We start from the raw sequence: 16,830 nt of genomic DNA, 5'->3' as shown, positions 1-16,830 counted from the left end.
GGAAATGGCTTCTCACTCCGCTATTCTTGCCTGGGAAATCCCATGGACAGAGGAACCTGGCAGGCTACAGTCCATGGGGTTGAAGGAGGAAACAGACATAGCTGGACTCCTTCTTAGGCCAGGCTGCGAACATTAGGCTACAAGCATGGTCCCCCTCCCAGTGGACTCTGAACTTTGTGCCCGGTGTCTATAGAAATGGCATACCAATGGAAAACCAGACCACCTGGATAAAAGAGCCTCAGGACTTGTACTTGGAATCTCTGTCACCTAAAAGAATATGTTAATTATCTCTGTAACAGAACAAAGTCGTAAATTCCATTATGTTTATTGGGATATGACCACAGGCCTATTGCTAAATGTCCATTGTTTAACTATCTAGGTTTATGACACATGAATCATGGGTTAACTTTGATCATATCTCTTTTACCTTGTCTGGACTAGTTTCTAGAAATTTGGAGAGGTGGGTTTGAGCAAGTACACTTTGGGTATATAAGGTTTTCACAAAAACTGGTCTGGGTCCTTGGCTATGAGGAGACTCTGCCTTGGGCCTGCCATGTAATAAACTACATTCCATTATCTGCATTGTCCTTCTGAGTGAGTTTGTTTCCTGGAACACGGCTACAACAGGGTTGCAGAAGAGTCGGACAAGACTTAGCGACTAAACACCACCACCATTAGCATTAGCTCTATTGTCTTTAATCATAATAAATAACTTATCTGTATAAAAGACTAAGTTTATAGTTAATTTTGCCAGTTATGAAAAACCTCTGAAGTATAGTCAGTTGAGTTAGTGAGCCCTGATAGTTGATGTATAGTTTGCTCTGTGAGGATGTGCTTCATGGTCTTCACAGAGTCCAAGCACTCTCTTGCACAATAGGCCAATGAATCTGAAAGACGAGGTGTTGAGGCAAGGAATATGACTTTATCCAGAAAGCTGGCTGACTGAGAAGATGGTCTCAAAGTAGACATCTTGTTGGGATCTGGATGTCAGCATCTTTTATAGAGTCAGAGAGAGAGAGGCAATGAGGAACTAAAGTCCAAAGGCAGAATAGAGAGGGAGAGGCATTGGGGAAGTAAAGTTAGTAGAAAGGGAGATGCGGTAGGGAAGCAAAGCGAAAAGGTCTTCAGTCTTGCAAAACATCTCCTGGAAGGGCCAGCCTTTGGAAGGGTGTGTTAATCTCTTCTTTTTGTTGTAGCTATTCACAGGTGGCACTTCATGGCAAATAGATGGGAAAACAATGGGAACAGTGAGAGACTTTATTTTTGGGAGCTCAAAAATCACTGCAGATGGTGATAGCAGCCATGAAATTAAAAGATGACTGCTCCTTGGAGGAAAAGCTATTAACTTTTTTATCAACCTAGACAGCATATTAAAAAGCAGAGACATTACTTTGCCGACCAAGGTCCATCTAGTCAAAGCTATCGTTTTTCCAGTAGTCATGTATAGATGTGAGATTTGGAGCATAAAGAAAGCTGAGCACCGAAGAATTGATGCTTTTGAACTGTGGTGTTAGAGAAGACTCTTGAGCGTCCCTTGGACTGCAAGGAGATCCAACCAGTCCATCCTAAAGGAAATCAGTCCTGAATACTCATTGGAAGGACTGATGTTGAAGATGAAACTCCGATACTTTGGCCACCTAATATGAGGAGCTGACTCATTGGAAAAGACCGATGCTGGGAAAGATTGAAGGCAGGAGGAGAAGGGGAAGACAGAGGATGAGATGGTTGGATAGCATCACTGACTCAATGGACATGAATTTGAGCAAGCTCCAGGATATGGTAAAGGACTGGGTAGCCTGCCGTGCTTCAGTCCATGGAGTTGTAAAGAGGTAGACATGGCTGAGTAACTGAACTGACTGAACTGATTCACAGGTGGGCAGGGTCAGAGTATCTCTCTATGAGCTGAACAAAGGCTCTTTACTTTAACAGTCAGGCAGAGAGGCAGGGTCCTCTTTGGCAGAACATTATGTATGACTGTAATAATAGAAGCAATGAAAAGCAACTCAAAGAAATAGTTTTCAATATGGAGTCATATTGACAACATTTTGGCCAATGTATTAAAGTTAAACTGAGTTTTACCTAACTCAAATGTATAAATTTACCTTTGAATTTACCTTATTTCCTGGAAAGCCTGAGTTTTATTTTGCCTGGGTGTGTATCTGAACTTATACTGCTGCTTTACTTGTATATTTATAATCCATGTGTTTTTTTGAGATAGGTGTTATATGAATAACATCCAGTTACAGGAAAAGAAGGTTCTTTAACAACAATCATAAACACTGGATATACTCGTGTGGTAGATTTAGATAACTTTTTAAAAAAAATTGAGGTATAGTTGATTTATAATGTTAATTACTGCTGTACAATAACATGATTCAGTTATACAAATATATACATTCTTCTTTAAAAATATTCTTTTCCGTTATGGTTTATCATAGGATATTGAATATAGTTCTGTGCTATAGAGTAGGACCTTATTTATTCATTATATATATAAAAACTTACATCTTTTAATCCCAATCTCCCTCCCTCAACTCTCTCCCACTTGGCAATTACCAGTCTGTTCTCTATGTCTGAGTCTGTTTCATAGATAGGTTCATTTGTGTCATAATTTAGATTCTACATACAAGTGATATGATATGATACTTGTCTTTCTCTTTCTGACTTACTTCAGTTAGTATGATAATCTCTAGTTGTATCCATGTTGCTGCAAATGGTACTACTTTTTTATGGCTGAGTAGTATTCCATTGTATGTAAGTACCATATCTTCTTATCCATTCATCTGTCAATGGATATTTAGGTTGTTTCCATGTCTTGGCTATTGTGAATAGTGCAGCAATTAATACTGTGGTGCATGTATCTTTTTGAGTTATAGTTTTATCTGGATATATGTCCAGGAATGGGATTGCTGGGTAATATGGTAATTCTATTTTTAGTTTTCTGAGGAACCTCCATATTATTTATCACAGTGGCTGCACCAACTTATATTCCCACCAACAGTGGAGGAGGGTTCCCTTTTCTCCACACCCTCTCCAGCTTTTGTTATTTGTAGAGGTTTTAATGACGGCCATTCTGACTGGTGTCAGGTGGTACCTCATTGTAATTTTGATTTGCATCTCTCATAATTAGCGATGTTGAGCATCATTTCATGTGCCTATTGTCCATCAGATAGTATCTTTTTTCGTGGCTCATGATAACTTTTAAGGAGTATCAGGGACTGATATTTTAAGGCCTTTATTATTTATAATGTTATTTAGTCTGATAAATCAGATGTGATTATTTTGTTATGCTCAGCTTTACTGAACATATGGAATGTGCTAAAGATTAATTTCTCACTTTGAATAAAATCTGAAAGGAAATACACACATTTCAAACATCACCCATAAACAAAGAGATATGTTAAGATCCTCAAGTGGTCATTTTATTAAACAAATACAAATTTGAAGTATTCATGATAAAATATATCAATATTGGACAAAAATGTATATAAACAGCAATTCTACAACTGAGAAGACATCTCAGTTTTATTAATTTTGGTGACATCTTCCCAACCATGTCTAATCTTCAGTATCTTCTTCCTCAAGCACGGCAGGAGTAGTATGACTTTGCATATCAGGACAACAATTGGAAGGAAAACAGCTATTATAAAAGTTGGAGGTGTATGCCATACAAATTGTTTTATATCTACCCATTTATTCCAGGCAAAAATCAATGCATGTATTGTACCCAGCAGAAGGGAAACAATTCCTAGCTTGCTCTGCAAAAGAGAAAAAGAATTATCTTGGTGAGAATGGTTCATTAAGAGTTTATTTCATCCTATATCATCTAGATCTGTTATGTTGCTTAGACATTCTTCCGTTCATCTGTTATTATCCACTCGTCTTTTTCCACTCTTTCTACATGTGGGTAATGCCTTTGTCTCCAGGCTATTTGAGAAAATTCACAACCATTCTCCTTTTTGTCTCAGATAATCAGTAACACTGTCCTCCCTTTCTCCATACCTTGTTTTTCTCTCTTATATTTATTTTATGATGCTCTATCCCCTGTGTATTTGCCTTAATTCTGCTTAACAAGAGACATCTAAACTCAGAAACTCTGTCTTATCATCACAGGATCCCTGTAGAATCAACACAATGATTTGCACATTTTAGGTTCTCAATAAATATTTGTAGGTTGACTGAAGATCAGTGCAAAATCAGCTTGGTACTAGTGATCTTTATCAATTATGAAGGCAACTAAAGTGATTCAGTTTGAGCAAACCCCAAGAGATGATGAGGGACAGGGAAGCCTGGCAGGCTGCAGTATATGGGGTCATGAAGAGTCAGTCATGACTTGGCTACTGAACAACAACAACAAAGTTATTGATGACGATTTTGGTATATTCATACTAAAGAGAATGATCTTGGCCTTTGTTTAAAAAATCAAACATTTTTGATAAAGTGGAAAAACACTAACAATTATCTCAATGTTTGAACAAAACAGAGATATGTAGACGTAGACATGAAGAAAAATTTTAGCTTGCACTGGGATACTTGGCACCATCCAGACAAAGTTATAAAAATAATTGTTCACCTATGTAGTTTCATGGCATTCTGACAATAGTTCTTCTAGATATCTTTTGACTTCTATTCACTTTATGGGAAATATTCACTAGACTGCTAGAATGAATCCAACTCACAATTATTCAGCAGTGAATAAGCCCCAGTGAATACAATCAAATAGCTAAGTTTATGTTTTTAGATGTAAATGTCCAAGGTAAATCATAGAGTAATCAGTTCTTGGAGTGTTAATGAAAAATTTCTAGGTTATTAATTAAAAAATATATGTAGTTGGTTGGAGATTAATTTACTAAATTTGTATTGTGTACATATTATGGGCTAGGTCGGAGAAGGCAATGGCACCCCACTCCAGTACTCTCGCCTTGGAAAATCCTGTGGATGGAGGCGCATGGTAGGCTGCAGTCCATGCGGTCCCTAAGAGTCGGATACGACTGAGCGACTTCACTTTCACTTTTCACTTTCATGCATTGGAGAAGGAAATGGCGACCCACTCCAGTGTTCTTGCCTGGAGAATCCCAGGGACAGGGGAGCCTGGTGGCCTGCCATCTATGGGGTCGCACAGAGTCGGACACAAGCAACTTAGCAGCAGCAGCAGTATGGGCTAGGTGTTGTACCTTGAGTGGAATGGGATGGGTTGTCTAGACATAGTGCTTGACTTTATAATTAAATATGTAAAGTGATGCACAGCATATGTGTGACAGGCAGAGCAGTGTAAGAAGAAAGTTATTTAATGAGGAATAGACTAATATTTAATGGCTATCAAGCTAAACCCACAAAATCAGCAATTATTGTGCTTGGAAAACATGGCACCATCTCTAAACCACATTTGAATAATTCAGAGGGAGACATTCTTTCCAGCTTAATCAGATGATTAAAGTGTCTGTTGGAGTATATGCATGGATGTGTAGAAAGGACAGTGAGGATTAGCTGACTTTGTGAGATTTCTAAAGATGTCCACTCATAAAAGACAGAACATTGTGGTTTAGCATCTTGGCAGTGCTCAGGACTGAATTAAGCTCAGCCTTTTGAATATTGTGACATGGATCTCCTTGTGGATTCTGGCACATTGTTCTTTTTAGGGTATAATCTACCACTAGCCAGTTAACCTTGGTGAATTTGAGATAATTTTGAATTCCAAGAATATTGAGAAACTTCAAGTGAGTAAGTTACACAAAAATTAACTTGGAAAAAGAAGCCTTTAAAATAAGATACTAGAATAGATAAAATTCCATAGTTTGGTAGATAAAACGCCATAGTTCAAGGAGGATAGTACAAAGCCATGGAACTTAAAAGGCATGAATAAAGTCAGAGACAGACAAATTTTTTTTTCTATCTTTGGAGAACTAAGTAAACAATATTGAATTTCTAAAACATCAAATTTGTTGTTATTAAACAGATAGCGAATGGTCTAATGAGTTTCAAATGTTAGAAATAATATTTTTCTTTGAGCAATGCCTTTTGTGTGTGTCTAAAAAACATTTCCTGTATTTATAAGCAAGGGGGAAAATGACAGAAGAGCACATTTTTAATTGGAACAAGTATGAGATCTTTGTTATTGGAAAACCATGTTATTTTTTATGGGTTAAAGTCTATATGCATGCATGCCAAGTCACTTCAGTCATGTCCGACTCTTTGCTACCCTATGGATTGTAGCCTGCTAGGCTCCTCTGTCCATGGGATTCTGCAGGCAAGAATACTGGAGTGGATTGCCATGCCCTCCTCCAGGGGATCGTCCCAACCCAGGGATCGACCAAGTTTGAACCTGGTCTCTTATGTCTCCTTGGCGTTGGCAGGCAGGTTCTTTACCACTAGTGCCACTTGGGAAGCCTATACACTCAAGTCTATACACTCGATGACATTGAGCACAAAAAGATTTACCTTGCGGAGGAGTCAGAATTATTCTGTATATAATTTACCTGAATATAGTGAAATTCTCTCCATGTCAGAGAGTCACTCACAGATGGAATGGACGTCACAGCCAACAGAGCCAGTATTGCAAGTGCCACGATTCCCAGTGACACATAAATTTCCATTCTCCAAACATCATGTTCAATCCAGGCATCTTCGTTATTTTGTTGGACCTAACAGAGGGTGAAAAGAGGAAGGAAAAATATGCAAACAACATTTGTTTCCAGTGTAAGAACCTCCTTCTATGCTCCCTCTACTGTGGAGGACCTGATAACTAGCTGCACTTAGTTGCTCAGTCATGTCCGACTGTTTTCAACCTCAAGGACTGTAGCCCACCAGGCTCCTCTGTCCATGGGATTTTCCAGGCAAGAATACTGGAGTGGGTTGCCATGCCCTCCTTCAGGGGATCTTCCCAACCCAGGGATTGAACCCAGGTCTCCTGCATTGCAGGCGGATTCTTTACCGTCTGAGCCACCAGGGAAGCCCCCTGATAATTAGGGGCCTCCACAAATTTATGACGGTATTTTTTGCATTTCTCTAAGAGAAATGGCATAGGTGCTATTAACCTCCTTCCTTGAATGCAACATTTATATAATCTGTTTTATTAATTAATATAATAGCTAATGGTTAGAATTGTCATATGTGGTAAAGAAGCAGAAAATACTAAGAGTTAGCATTAAAAATAAATTTTCTGAGGGTGGTAGAAGATTGAAATGTGGCTCTGTCCATGAACAAAACACTTGTTTATGTTGTTAAAGTTGTAGCTTCCTATTTTCAGCTTAAAAAACATTCCTCATGTAGAATTATACAACCAAACCTAGTAAAGAGTTATAAAAAAATTTTTTTTAGAACAGAGTACTTTCTCAACACAGGGTTTCAACAGAGGTTTGGGATACTGATATTAAAATAAGATTAAGAGTTGATTTGTTAGGACACTTAGACTTTTTAGTTTAATGGTCAGCCATGTCATCCTACCTGTTGATATGCCCAGTTCAGCAACTTATATCTGTAGGATCGCCTCATCGGATAGGATAAACTGTAAATTGCATGTAGTACAGCAAAAAAGAAACTGAGAAGACCAAACTGCTTTCTTGTTACCATCCACCTATCCAACCAATGTGGAAATTTCTTATACTTAGTTCCATTATGAAGCTGCACAACTGCTGCTATCACACCTGGCAGATAAACCAGTGCCAAGAGGGTGATGGAAACCATTGGCAAGACTTTGTTGATGACCAGGATTGGAATTTTATAAAAATACTGTTGATGGGAAGTCACAAAAGGGTGAATTATTTCCCTCAGAAGAGTGTAGAGAAAAGTCAGAGATGATACAATAGCGGCGATTTTAATTGGCAAGTGCCACTTTGGAAAGAGTTTCTGTTTTTGCTGAAGCTCTGGGGGGCAATCAAATTCATCAAAATGGGTTGTTTGGTGCAAGTGCAAAAGCACAGGTCTTTTCAGCATGCTGATCTCTTCTGAGTCTTTATTCTACAAAGGAAAGAAAATAAACATCTTAAAATTGAACAAAACAATGGGATGTCTCTCAGACTAATTACTTACTGTTTATTGTGCTTATCAGTAAAAAAGGACATTTAGAACCCTACTTTCGGATACTGATTAACTTAAGATGGCATACACTACGTGGCAATGATCAAAGGTGCACTTAGATATCCTATCTTTGTTGGCTGCTGCTAAGTCGCTTCAATCGTGTCCGACTCTGTGTGACCCCATAGATGGCAGCCCACTGGGCTCCTCTGTCCCTGGGATTCTCCAGGCAAGAACACTGGAGTGGGTTGCCATTTCCTTCTCCAATGCATGCATGCATGCTAAGTCGCTTCAGTTGTGTCCAACTCTGTGCGACCCTATGGACAGCAGCCCACCAGGCTCCTCTACCCACAGGATTTTCTAGGCAAGAATACTGGAGTGGGTTGCCATTTCCTTCTCTTTGTTGGGGTTCTCCATAATTTATGTTACTCATTTTTCTTTAAGTCAGAAGAAATATATGCTTCAGTTACATTCACTAGATCTCAGACCACTGTGTTTCTATCTTGAAAGCATAAAAGAATGAAATAATGCAACTGGGAAACAAAAACCGAAAAACTAAAAAAAAAAAAAATCCAGTAATCCTTGGTAAAAATAATAACACTTATAAATTATCATAGTCATATTTGTTTTATAATTCTTTTGGACAACTCTTTGTAAAGATCTGAAGAATGAATTCTTCATTCATTCAAGTACAAAGGGCCAGGAATAATGCAGTCATTACTATTAGATAAAAACATATAATTTGCATCATGTAGTCTTTTTAAAAAATTAATTATTATCGGAGTATAGTTGATTTACAATGTTGTGTTAGTTTCTGCTGTACAGCAAAGCGAATCAGTTATATATATACATATATCCACTCTCTTTTAGATTCTTTCCCCAGATAGGTCATTACAGAGTACTGAGTACAGTTCTCTATGCTGTACAGTAGGTTTTTATTAGTTATCTATTTTATATTTGGTAGTGTGTATATGTTAAGCCCAGTCTCCCAATTTCTCTCTCTTCCCCATCCCATAGACTTATAGTCACAAAATATTTCATTTGTGTAAATACTAACAGATAAATTGTTAAATGGTACAAAGACTATGTAAGGAGTTAAATCCCACAGGGATGATCTATTTCCTGAGAAAGTTATATTTCTTTACCCAGTTGCATCTATAGGTAGTCAATGATTCAAAAATTTGCATTGAGAAGTTTGTCACTTCCACAACTGACTGATATAGCAGCAAATTAAAAAAAAATAGGAACTTATATCAGGGTTTCATATTGTGTTACTTTATGAATAAATTTCTCACTCAATATGTTATTTCTAATTTCTTATAGCTCTATATGCAGACCTATAACATTTTAATGCTCAAAAATGATAGTGATTATCTTATTTCCTCACGTTCTGCAGAGTAACTTTAATTCACATAGTTCTGTATCATTTTTCGTGTTTAAAAATGACCTCTTGACATTTGACTTTTACTTTCAGTAATAAATCACTGCTACATCCAGTAATTTTTCCAATTACTCCATTTAGAAGGGAGCTGAGCATAATATAGATTTTGCCATCTCTGCATTTAAAATAGTCCACTGAGATCAATTTTCTGGTTAAGGGTGAAGAATTATGGGACAGCAAGCAAGACGGTTCACTCGAAAAATGAAAATGATTTTATGTACATTTTAAACAGTACATACTTGTCCTACTTTTACTACTTAATTTCTTCTATTAAGATAACTAAGATAAAATAAATACTTTCTGTTAAAATTGTAGTTGATATCAGTTGGGAAGGTAAAAAGTTTGGAACCAATATTTTCCACCACTCATTAAGTCAGATAAGTTAATAAAAAGCATTTAATCTTGATGTGGGGTAAAAGTGTGACAGATGATTCTTATTCCAAAATTGAATTTATTTGGTTAAATAGTGAATCGTCAATTAACTTGATGATCTCTTGGTAAGATGCCATGTGCCTATGAAAAGGCACATTTGTGAAACTACTGTTATATGGGCATTGATGACTTGTTCAAAAACCTTAGACCCACAGAATGTTAGAAAGAATTGGAAGGGCCTTGGAGATGATTTGGTCCAACTCTCTCACTTTATAGATAAACCAAGACCCAGGATTTTCAGCGACTTATTCAAGGTTATTTGGCTAAGTTCATGACCATCAAGGTACAACTTCTCTTATAGCCCACAGTGCCCTTTACCCATCACAATATCAGTACCAGGAATCAGAGCAAAGGGTGAAAATCACTTTTTTATAACATTAGGAGATACTGAACAACATTTGAATTATTTATAATTTTAATTATTATTTTACCAAATAATCATCATCTTCTCGATTTCTCCTAGGCTTCATTTTCCAAAGTTCTTCTTGGTTTGTGATGTCTTGTCTGCTCTCCATTTAATTCTATAAAATAGTATGGCTTCAGCCACCTATGAAAATAAAAATTACTGTCTTCATGTCTATGCTATTTATGATATTAATGTTTGATAGGGAAATATGAAAAATTAACTCATATGAGGGCTAGTGTGAGAAAATACAGTTTAAAATACAGTGACTGAGTGACTCATTTAACCTCACATTATAATCTGTAAAAATTCGAACAAGTGCTCTTGTGTCAATAGTGAGTGTATTTCTTTGTCCAGCTATCAGTGCCATGAATGACCCAAGTATCTATATGGAATTCAAAGAGTCAGATGTTGCCTTTCATTTTAGGAGACTTTAACTTCAGGTGTTCATTTGGAGGAAAGTCAACTCCCCTCAAAGATAAATAGAATTGGGAATGCAGTTTTTCAAGAGTAACAATATTGTCAGTGACAGTTAGAGTTTGATGATATAAGATTATACTTCAGGAAGCTGTGTTTTAATAGACTTTTGGGGTTGACACGAATCTGAAACAATAGTGAAATGATTTTATGGGGATATGTATTCTTAGTTTCAGAAAACAAACAGAATAGACAGTCTAGTAAGGTGAATCCTAATAGCACCATGAAGGACAGAAATGTTCTATATTCAGTGTGCCATTTTCCCATCAGAGTTACAGACGTGGTTTTGTTGGTAAGACATGCATTTCTAGTATTTTTCCAGTGGGGTTGTTGAGATGCATTCAATCACTGACATGCTCACTCTCCTGGTTAGCCCTAAGGAAATTATTTTGTCACACTTCCTACCAGATAAAAGATGCCTAATGAATTATGGACAGAGGTTTGCAACACTGTACAGGAGACAGGGATCAAGACCATCCTCAAGAAAAAGTAATGCAAAAAAGCAAAATAGCTATCTGAGGAGGCCTTACAGATAGCTGTGAAAAGAAGAGAAGTGAAAAGCAAAGGAGAAAAGGAAAGATATACCCATTTGAATGCAGAGTTACAAAGAATAGCAAGGAAAGATAAGAAAACCTTTTTCAGTGATTGGTGCAAAGAAATAGAGGAAAACAATAGAATGGGAAAGACTAGAGATCTCTTGAAGAAAATTAGAGATACCAAGGGAACATTTCATGCAAAGATGGGCTCAATAAAGAACAGAAATGGTATGGATCTAACAGAAGCAGAGGTATTAAAAAGAGGTGGCAAGAATACACAGAAGAACTATACAAAAAAGATCTTCATGACCCAGATAATCATGATGGTGTGATCACTCACCTAGGGCCAGACATCCTAGAACGTGAAGTCAAGTGGGCCTTAAGAAGCATCATTATGAACAAGCTAGTGGAGGTGATGGAATTCCAGTTGAGCTATTTAAAATCCTAAAAGATGATGCTGTGAAAGTGCTGCACTCAATATGCCAGCAAATTTGGAAAACTCATCAATGGCCACAGGACTGGCAAAGGTCAGTTTTCATTCCAGTCCCAAAGAAAGGCAATGTCAAAGATTGCTCAAACTAACTGCACAATTGCACTCATCTCACACACTAGTAATGCTCAAAATTCTCCAGGCCAGACTTCAATAATACGTGAACTGTGAACTTCCAGATGTTCAAGCTGGTTTTAGAAAAGGCAGAGGAACCAGAGATCAAATTGCCAACATCTGCTGGATCATGGAAAAAGCAAGAGAGTTCCAGAAAAACATCTATTTCTGCTTTATTTGACTATGCCAAAGACTTTGACTGTGTGGACCACAGCAAACGCTGGAATATTCTGAAAGAGATTGGAATACCAGACCACCTGACCTGCCTCCTGAGAAATCTGTATGCAGGTCAGGAAGCAACAGTTAGAACTGGACGTGGAACTACAGACTGGTTCCAAATTGGGAAAGCAGTACGTCAAGGCTATATATTGTCACCCTGCTTGTTTAACTTATATGCATAGTACATCAGGAGAAATGCCAGGCTGGATGAAGCACCAACTGGAATCAAGATCGCCGGGAGAAATATCAATAACCTCAGATATGCAGATGACACCACCCGTATGGCAGAAGGTGGAGAAGAACTAAAGAAACTCTTGATGAAAGTGAAAGAGAAGAGTGAAAAAGTTAGCTTAAACGTCAACATTCAGAAATCTAAGATCATGGCATTGGTCCCATCACTTCATGGCAAATAGATGGGGAAACAGTGGAAAGAATGGCAGACTTTATTTTTGGGGGGCTCCAAAATCACTGCAGATGGTGACTGCAGCCATGAATTTAAAGGACTCTTACTCCTTGGAAGCAAAGTTATAACCAACCTAGATAGCATATTAAAAAGCAGAGACATTACTTTGCCAACAAAGGTCTGTCTTGTCAAGGCTATGGTTTTTCCAGTAGTCATGTATGGATGTGAGAGTTGAACTGTGAAGAAAGCTGAGCACCGAAGAATTGATGCTTTTGAACTGTGGTGTTGGAGAAGACTCTTGAGAGTCCCTTGGACTGCAAGGAGATCAAACCAGTCCATCCTAAAGGAAATCAGTCCTGAATATTCATTGGAAGGACTGATGTTGAAGCTGAAACTCCAATACTTTGGCCACCTGATGCGAAGAACTGACTCATTTGAAAAGACCCTGATCCTGGGAAAGATTGAAGGCAGGAAGAGAAGGGGATTTCAGAGGATGAGATGGTTGGATGGCATCACCGACTCAACAGACATGAGTTTGAGAAAACTCCAGGAGTTGGCGATGGACAGGGAGGCCTGGTGTGCTGCAGCCCATGGGGTCTGAACTGAACTGAACTTTCTTTAACACCCTTCGTAGATTCTCACCTGGGCTTGGTGTAACATTTTTTAGGAAAGGGAAACATATGATGTCACAATATTATTCACTGTTTTATTAGTTCTAAATTTATTTCCATAGGAATACATTGCCAATTTGTCCATTATGAAATTCAATAAGAAAACAGATTATCTATACAACCATTTGACTGATAGAAACATTCCAAGTGTTTCTGAATTTTTTTTTTGTTGTTTAGTTGCTAAATCATGGCTGACTCTTTTGTGACTCCATGGACTACAGCATTCTAGGCTCAGCTGTTCATGGGATTTTAGACCACCTGTCATACTTTATTAAGTGGAAAGTTGTTTCCAGAAGTTTAAAACACATCAAAACATTCTCCAACTTAAAAAAAATTATTTGTTTTTATTTTTTAGCTGTGCTGGGCAGCATGTGGGATCTTAGTTCCCCAACCAGGGATCAAACTTGCATCCCCTGCATTGGAAACACAGAGTCTTCACCACTGGGCCAGTGGGGAGATCCCCGTTCTCCAACTTCTACAGGTTTGAGCTTCACAAAGAATAAAGTGGAGTCATCTTTACATAATGCCAACATGTGCCTTTGTTGAAGTGCTCTGAGAACATTTTCCATATGTTGCTTGTTTCAAAATTTCACAATATTCCTGCTAAAATTATTTGTTTTGGTCTACCCACATTTTTTTTTCCCACTTATTTTTATGATCTAAAACACATCTCCTATCCAAAGAAATGCCCTCTTTTGGCCACAGATGTGGGCATGTGACTCAGTCTTGACTAATGACAGTTCTCTATTCTATTCATCACACTGATTATTCGGGAGATGGTACACATCTCTATTTGAGCCAAATAGAGTCCTTCTCTGATATATTTATATTTGGAAGTGGAAGATAAATACAAAATGTCTTTAACATTTTGTTATTTGGGGATGATACAAGCCTCCATGCCTTCTTCTGCATGCTGAAAGGAGGAAGGTGTCTTCAACAGGACAGAAGCAAGCCAACACACAGGAGCCTAGGCAACAAATGGGGACAGACACAGAAGAGTCCTGGCATATTCAAGTATATAGAGTCTCTGAAACCAGATCCTGAATTTTTTGGTTACACAAGCCAATATATTACCTATTTTGCTTGTTAGTTTGAGTTGGGTGTGTATCACCAGCAGTTGAAAGAGTTTCGAGTACAGCATATGCCAATCGTCAAGTATCTATGAATGCAAACCTATGACCAACAATAAGCAGGAAAAGGAGAAAAGAGATTTCATGTCTGCTCTGGAGCAGTTTATAGTCTATTTCCTTAAGAAGTATTATTCCAAATCATTTGGTGATCTAACCAACATTATTATTGTGGTAATTTGGGAGTTTGCATGTGACTAGGAATACAAGTTCTATCTATTGTAATCAAAGACAAATAATTCACTATGTTTAGAAGATGTTTTAACTGTAAGTTTCAGGATGGTAAAGATTGTAACATACAAATCTATACTTATTCAATATTAAGTCATTAATCATACTGTGAACAAGGTAGGCAGTGGGAATATAAAGTTAAATGAGATGGAGACTCTGCTTTCAAAAACCTCAAAGTTTAGGAGACAAGGCAGACATTTCAAGAACTGACTACACAGTAGTGCAGTGTATCGGAAAGAAAGACAAAATTTTATGGACAGAAGGAGGCATGAGAAGGGTGAAGGCTTCATCTGGCCCTGGCCCTGGGGCATCTAGCAAGCTGGCAGAATTTGCTGACTGAGGGCCACTGTGTACAGAATCTGGGTGCAAAGCCGGAGTGGCCCTGTGGAGGTATCCAAACATTCATCTGTGTGGTAGGAAGACCATGTGGGAGAGTAAAGGAAAAACCCCAGGCGGCAAGGGCGATTGTTAACTGTGTCGCCCACAGTCCACTTTGTGCCCTGAAGCCAAGAAAATATCAGTCAAATAAAATATGTTGGTTTCCCTCACACAGTAACCAAATATATAATTTAAGTTCTACAATAAAATTTTTTCATCAACAAAAACAACAGGAAACAGCAGAGTATTCAGATGTTAGGAACTCCAGAATTTGATCCATTAAAACCCAAAGTATATTTCTTTCATCTCCATTAAAACCCAAAGCATATTTCTGATGTGACTATTCCAGTTTGCTGTAGCAGGACCTGACTTTCCTGCTAAATATTGACACAGCCCAACTGACTATGTTAATGTCAAAGAATTTAGAGTATGAAGAAACTCAATGATTGGGATACATCGTGAGTTTTGTTGCATTTCCAAACCTTCTATCTATACTTTCAACTGCAAACTACCACATTTAACTATGGGAACGGGAGATATTTTTCTTCACTGGGCCGTGTTGTTAGGCATTGCTTCCTCCCTGTGCTTAACATTCTGTGCTAAATGAGCGAACTTTTATTAACAGAAGAAGAAAAAATTTTTAAACAAAAAAAGAACAGAGTCGGGAATTTGGAAGTGTTGGTAAATTTTATGTCTACAAACTTCTTCCAGTGGTTTTGACCTCTGACAAATATAAAGCCTCGATTGACTGGAGGGAATTTGAACCCCAACCAGATCCTGAGAGTCAGACTAATGTTCCCAGGACTTAAAAACTTTCTGTTACAGGAACCCTGAAGACAAGTTGCACGATTTTAAGTGCTGTATACCAATCATTCATCAATGCTATACAAACTCGTGACGCTTTTGCCAAGTTGGAAAACTTGCCATCAGAGCCCGACCTTAGGACAAACTTAACAACCCATCATATCCCCTGAGTCCCCAGCGAGAATGTTCTTCTGTGAGTCCCTGTCTGCCAGCCCCTGGACCGGCCTCAATGGAGCTGTGTGTTCTGTGGAGAGTTCGCTGGAAGGCAGCGCGTCCCGAAGCGGCGCACAAGGGGCAAATTGAGCTGTGCTCGCCCACAAGCGCCGCCGCCCGAGTCCTGGGACGGATCGCAACCCGCTACACCCCTCCCGAGGCTGGGAGCCGGCGCCCGGCTTCGCAGGAACACCCAGAGGCAGGGAGCAAAGCGAACCAGAAGGATTCAAGGGACTCACCCGCTTCTCGGCGTGACCTGACGGTAAGTTGCGGCCGCAGCGCCAGCCCGGAGGTGCCAGTCAGCCCCACGCGGCGCCCGTGCCTCCAGAGAGCTCGCCTGTGCTCCCGGGGCAGACCCCGCCTCCTTGTCAATTGCCCGTCCAGCGCCACCTGCCGGTGCCCGGCGTTGCCAGGCTCCTACTTTACTGGACAGTCCTGGGAGGTCCCAGAGCCCATCTTAGGTTTTTCCCCTACCGAGCCATCCGACCACTCCCGATTTCCTTTCAGAGATCCGGGTCCTCTGCCTGAGGTCGACTCCGCCCCCTCTCGATCCTCGATTTTCTTTCCTTTCCTTTTCTTTACCTTCCTTCTCTCCGTCTCTCTCTCCCTTCTTTCTCCTCGCCTTTCTTTAATCTCCCGACTATTGAACATTCATACAGTTCTTTAAAGCAGTGGTTCTCAAACTCTAACATGAATCGCCCGGCTGTATGCGCCAGCGCCCGCGTACAGGCTCAGTAGCTCAATCATCTCCAACACTTCGTGACCCCATGAATTGTAGCCTGCTAGGTTCCTCTATTAGTGGAGTTTTCCAGGTAAGAATGCTGGAGTGCCATTTCTTTCTCCAAGGATCTTCCCTACCTAGGGATCAAACCCACGTC

At 39.0% G+C, this 16,830-nt stretch overlaps 1 protein-coding gene across 2 annotated transcripts; it reads right to left on the bottom strand.

The window, feature by feature from the left end:
* Positions 1-3,396: 3,396 nt before the first annotated feature.
* On the bottom strand, positions 3,397-16,437 carry STEAP1 (STEAP family member 1). 2 transcript variants are annotated; one of them, XM_006075235.3, is made up of 5 exons: positions 16,192-16,435; positions 10,318-10,433; positions 7,444-7,956; positions 6,477-6,641; positions 3,397-3,758 (listed from the first exon to the last, which is right to left on the bottom strand). In XM_006075235.3, exons 2-5 carry the CDS (start codon positions 10,399-10,401, stop codon positions 3,501-3,503), a joined length of 1,020 nt encoding a protein of 339 aa, XP_006075297.1. In that variant the 5' UTR covers positions 10,402-10,433; positions 16,192-16,435; the 3' UTR covers positions 3,397-3,500. The 2 variants fall into 2 exon arrangements, with proteins under 2 accessions (XP_006075297.1, XP_006075298.1); XM_006075236.3 differs by lacking the exon at positions 10,318-10,433 and having other exon boundaries at positions 16,192-16,437.
* Positions 16,438-16,830: the final 393 nt, after the last annotated feature.

This window comes from Bubalus bubalis, chromosome 8, assembly GCF_019923935.1.
Source record: "Bubalus bubalis isolate 160015118507 breed Murrah chromosome 8, NDDB_SH_1, whole genome shotgun sequence".
Classification (NCBI taxonomy): domain Eukaryota; kingdom Metazoa; phylum Chordata; class Mammalia; order Artiodactyla; family Bovidae; genus Bubalus; species Bubalus bubalis.
Note: the sequence above shows the minus strand (reverse complement) of the source record. Positions and strands in the feature narration are given on the sequence as shown.

Bases quoted from the DNA above. Each gene is read 5' to 3' on its own strand.
- STEAP1 (XM_006075235.3), bottom strand. From the start codon at position 10,401: ATGGAGAGCAGACAAGACATCACAAACCAAGAAGAACTTTGGAAAATG. The intron at 7,957-10,317 runs GTAAAATAATAA...TTTCCTTTGTAG, and splicing joins GAGAAGATGATGATTATTTG to AATAAAGACTCAGAAGAGAT. The intron at 6,642-7,443 runs GTAGGATGACAT...ACCCTCTGTTAG, and splicing joins TGAACTGGGCATATCAACAG to GTCCAACAAAATAACGAAGA.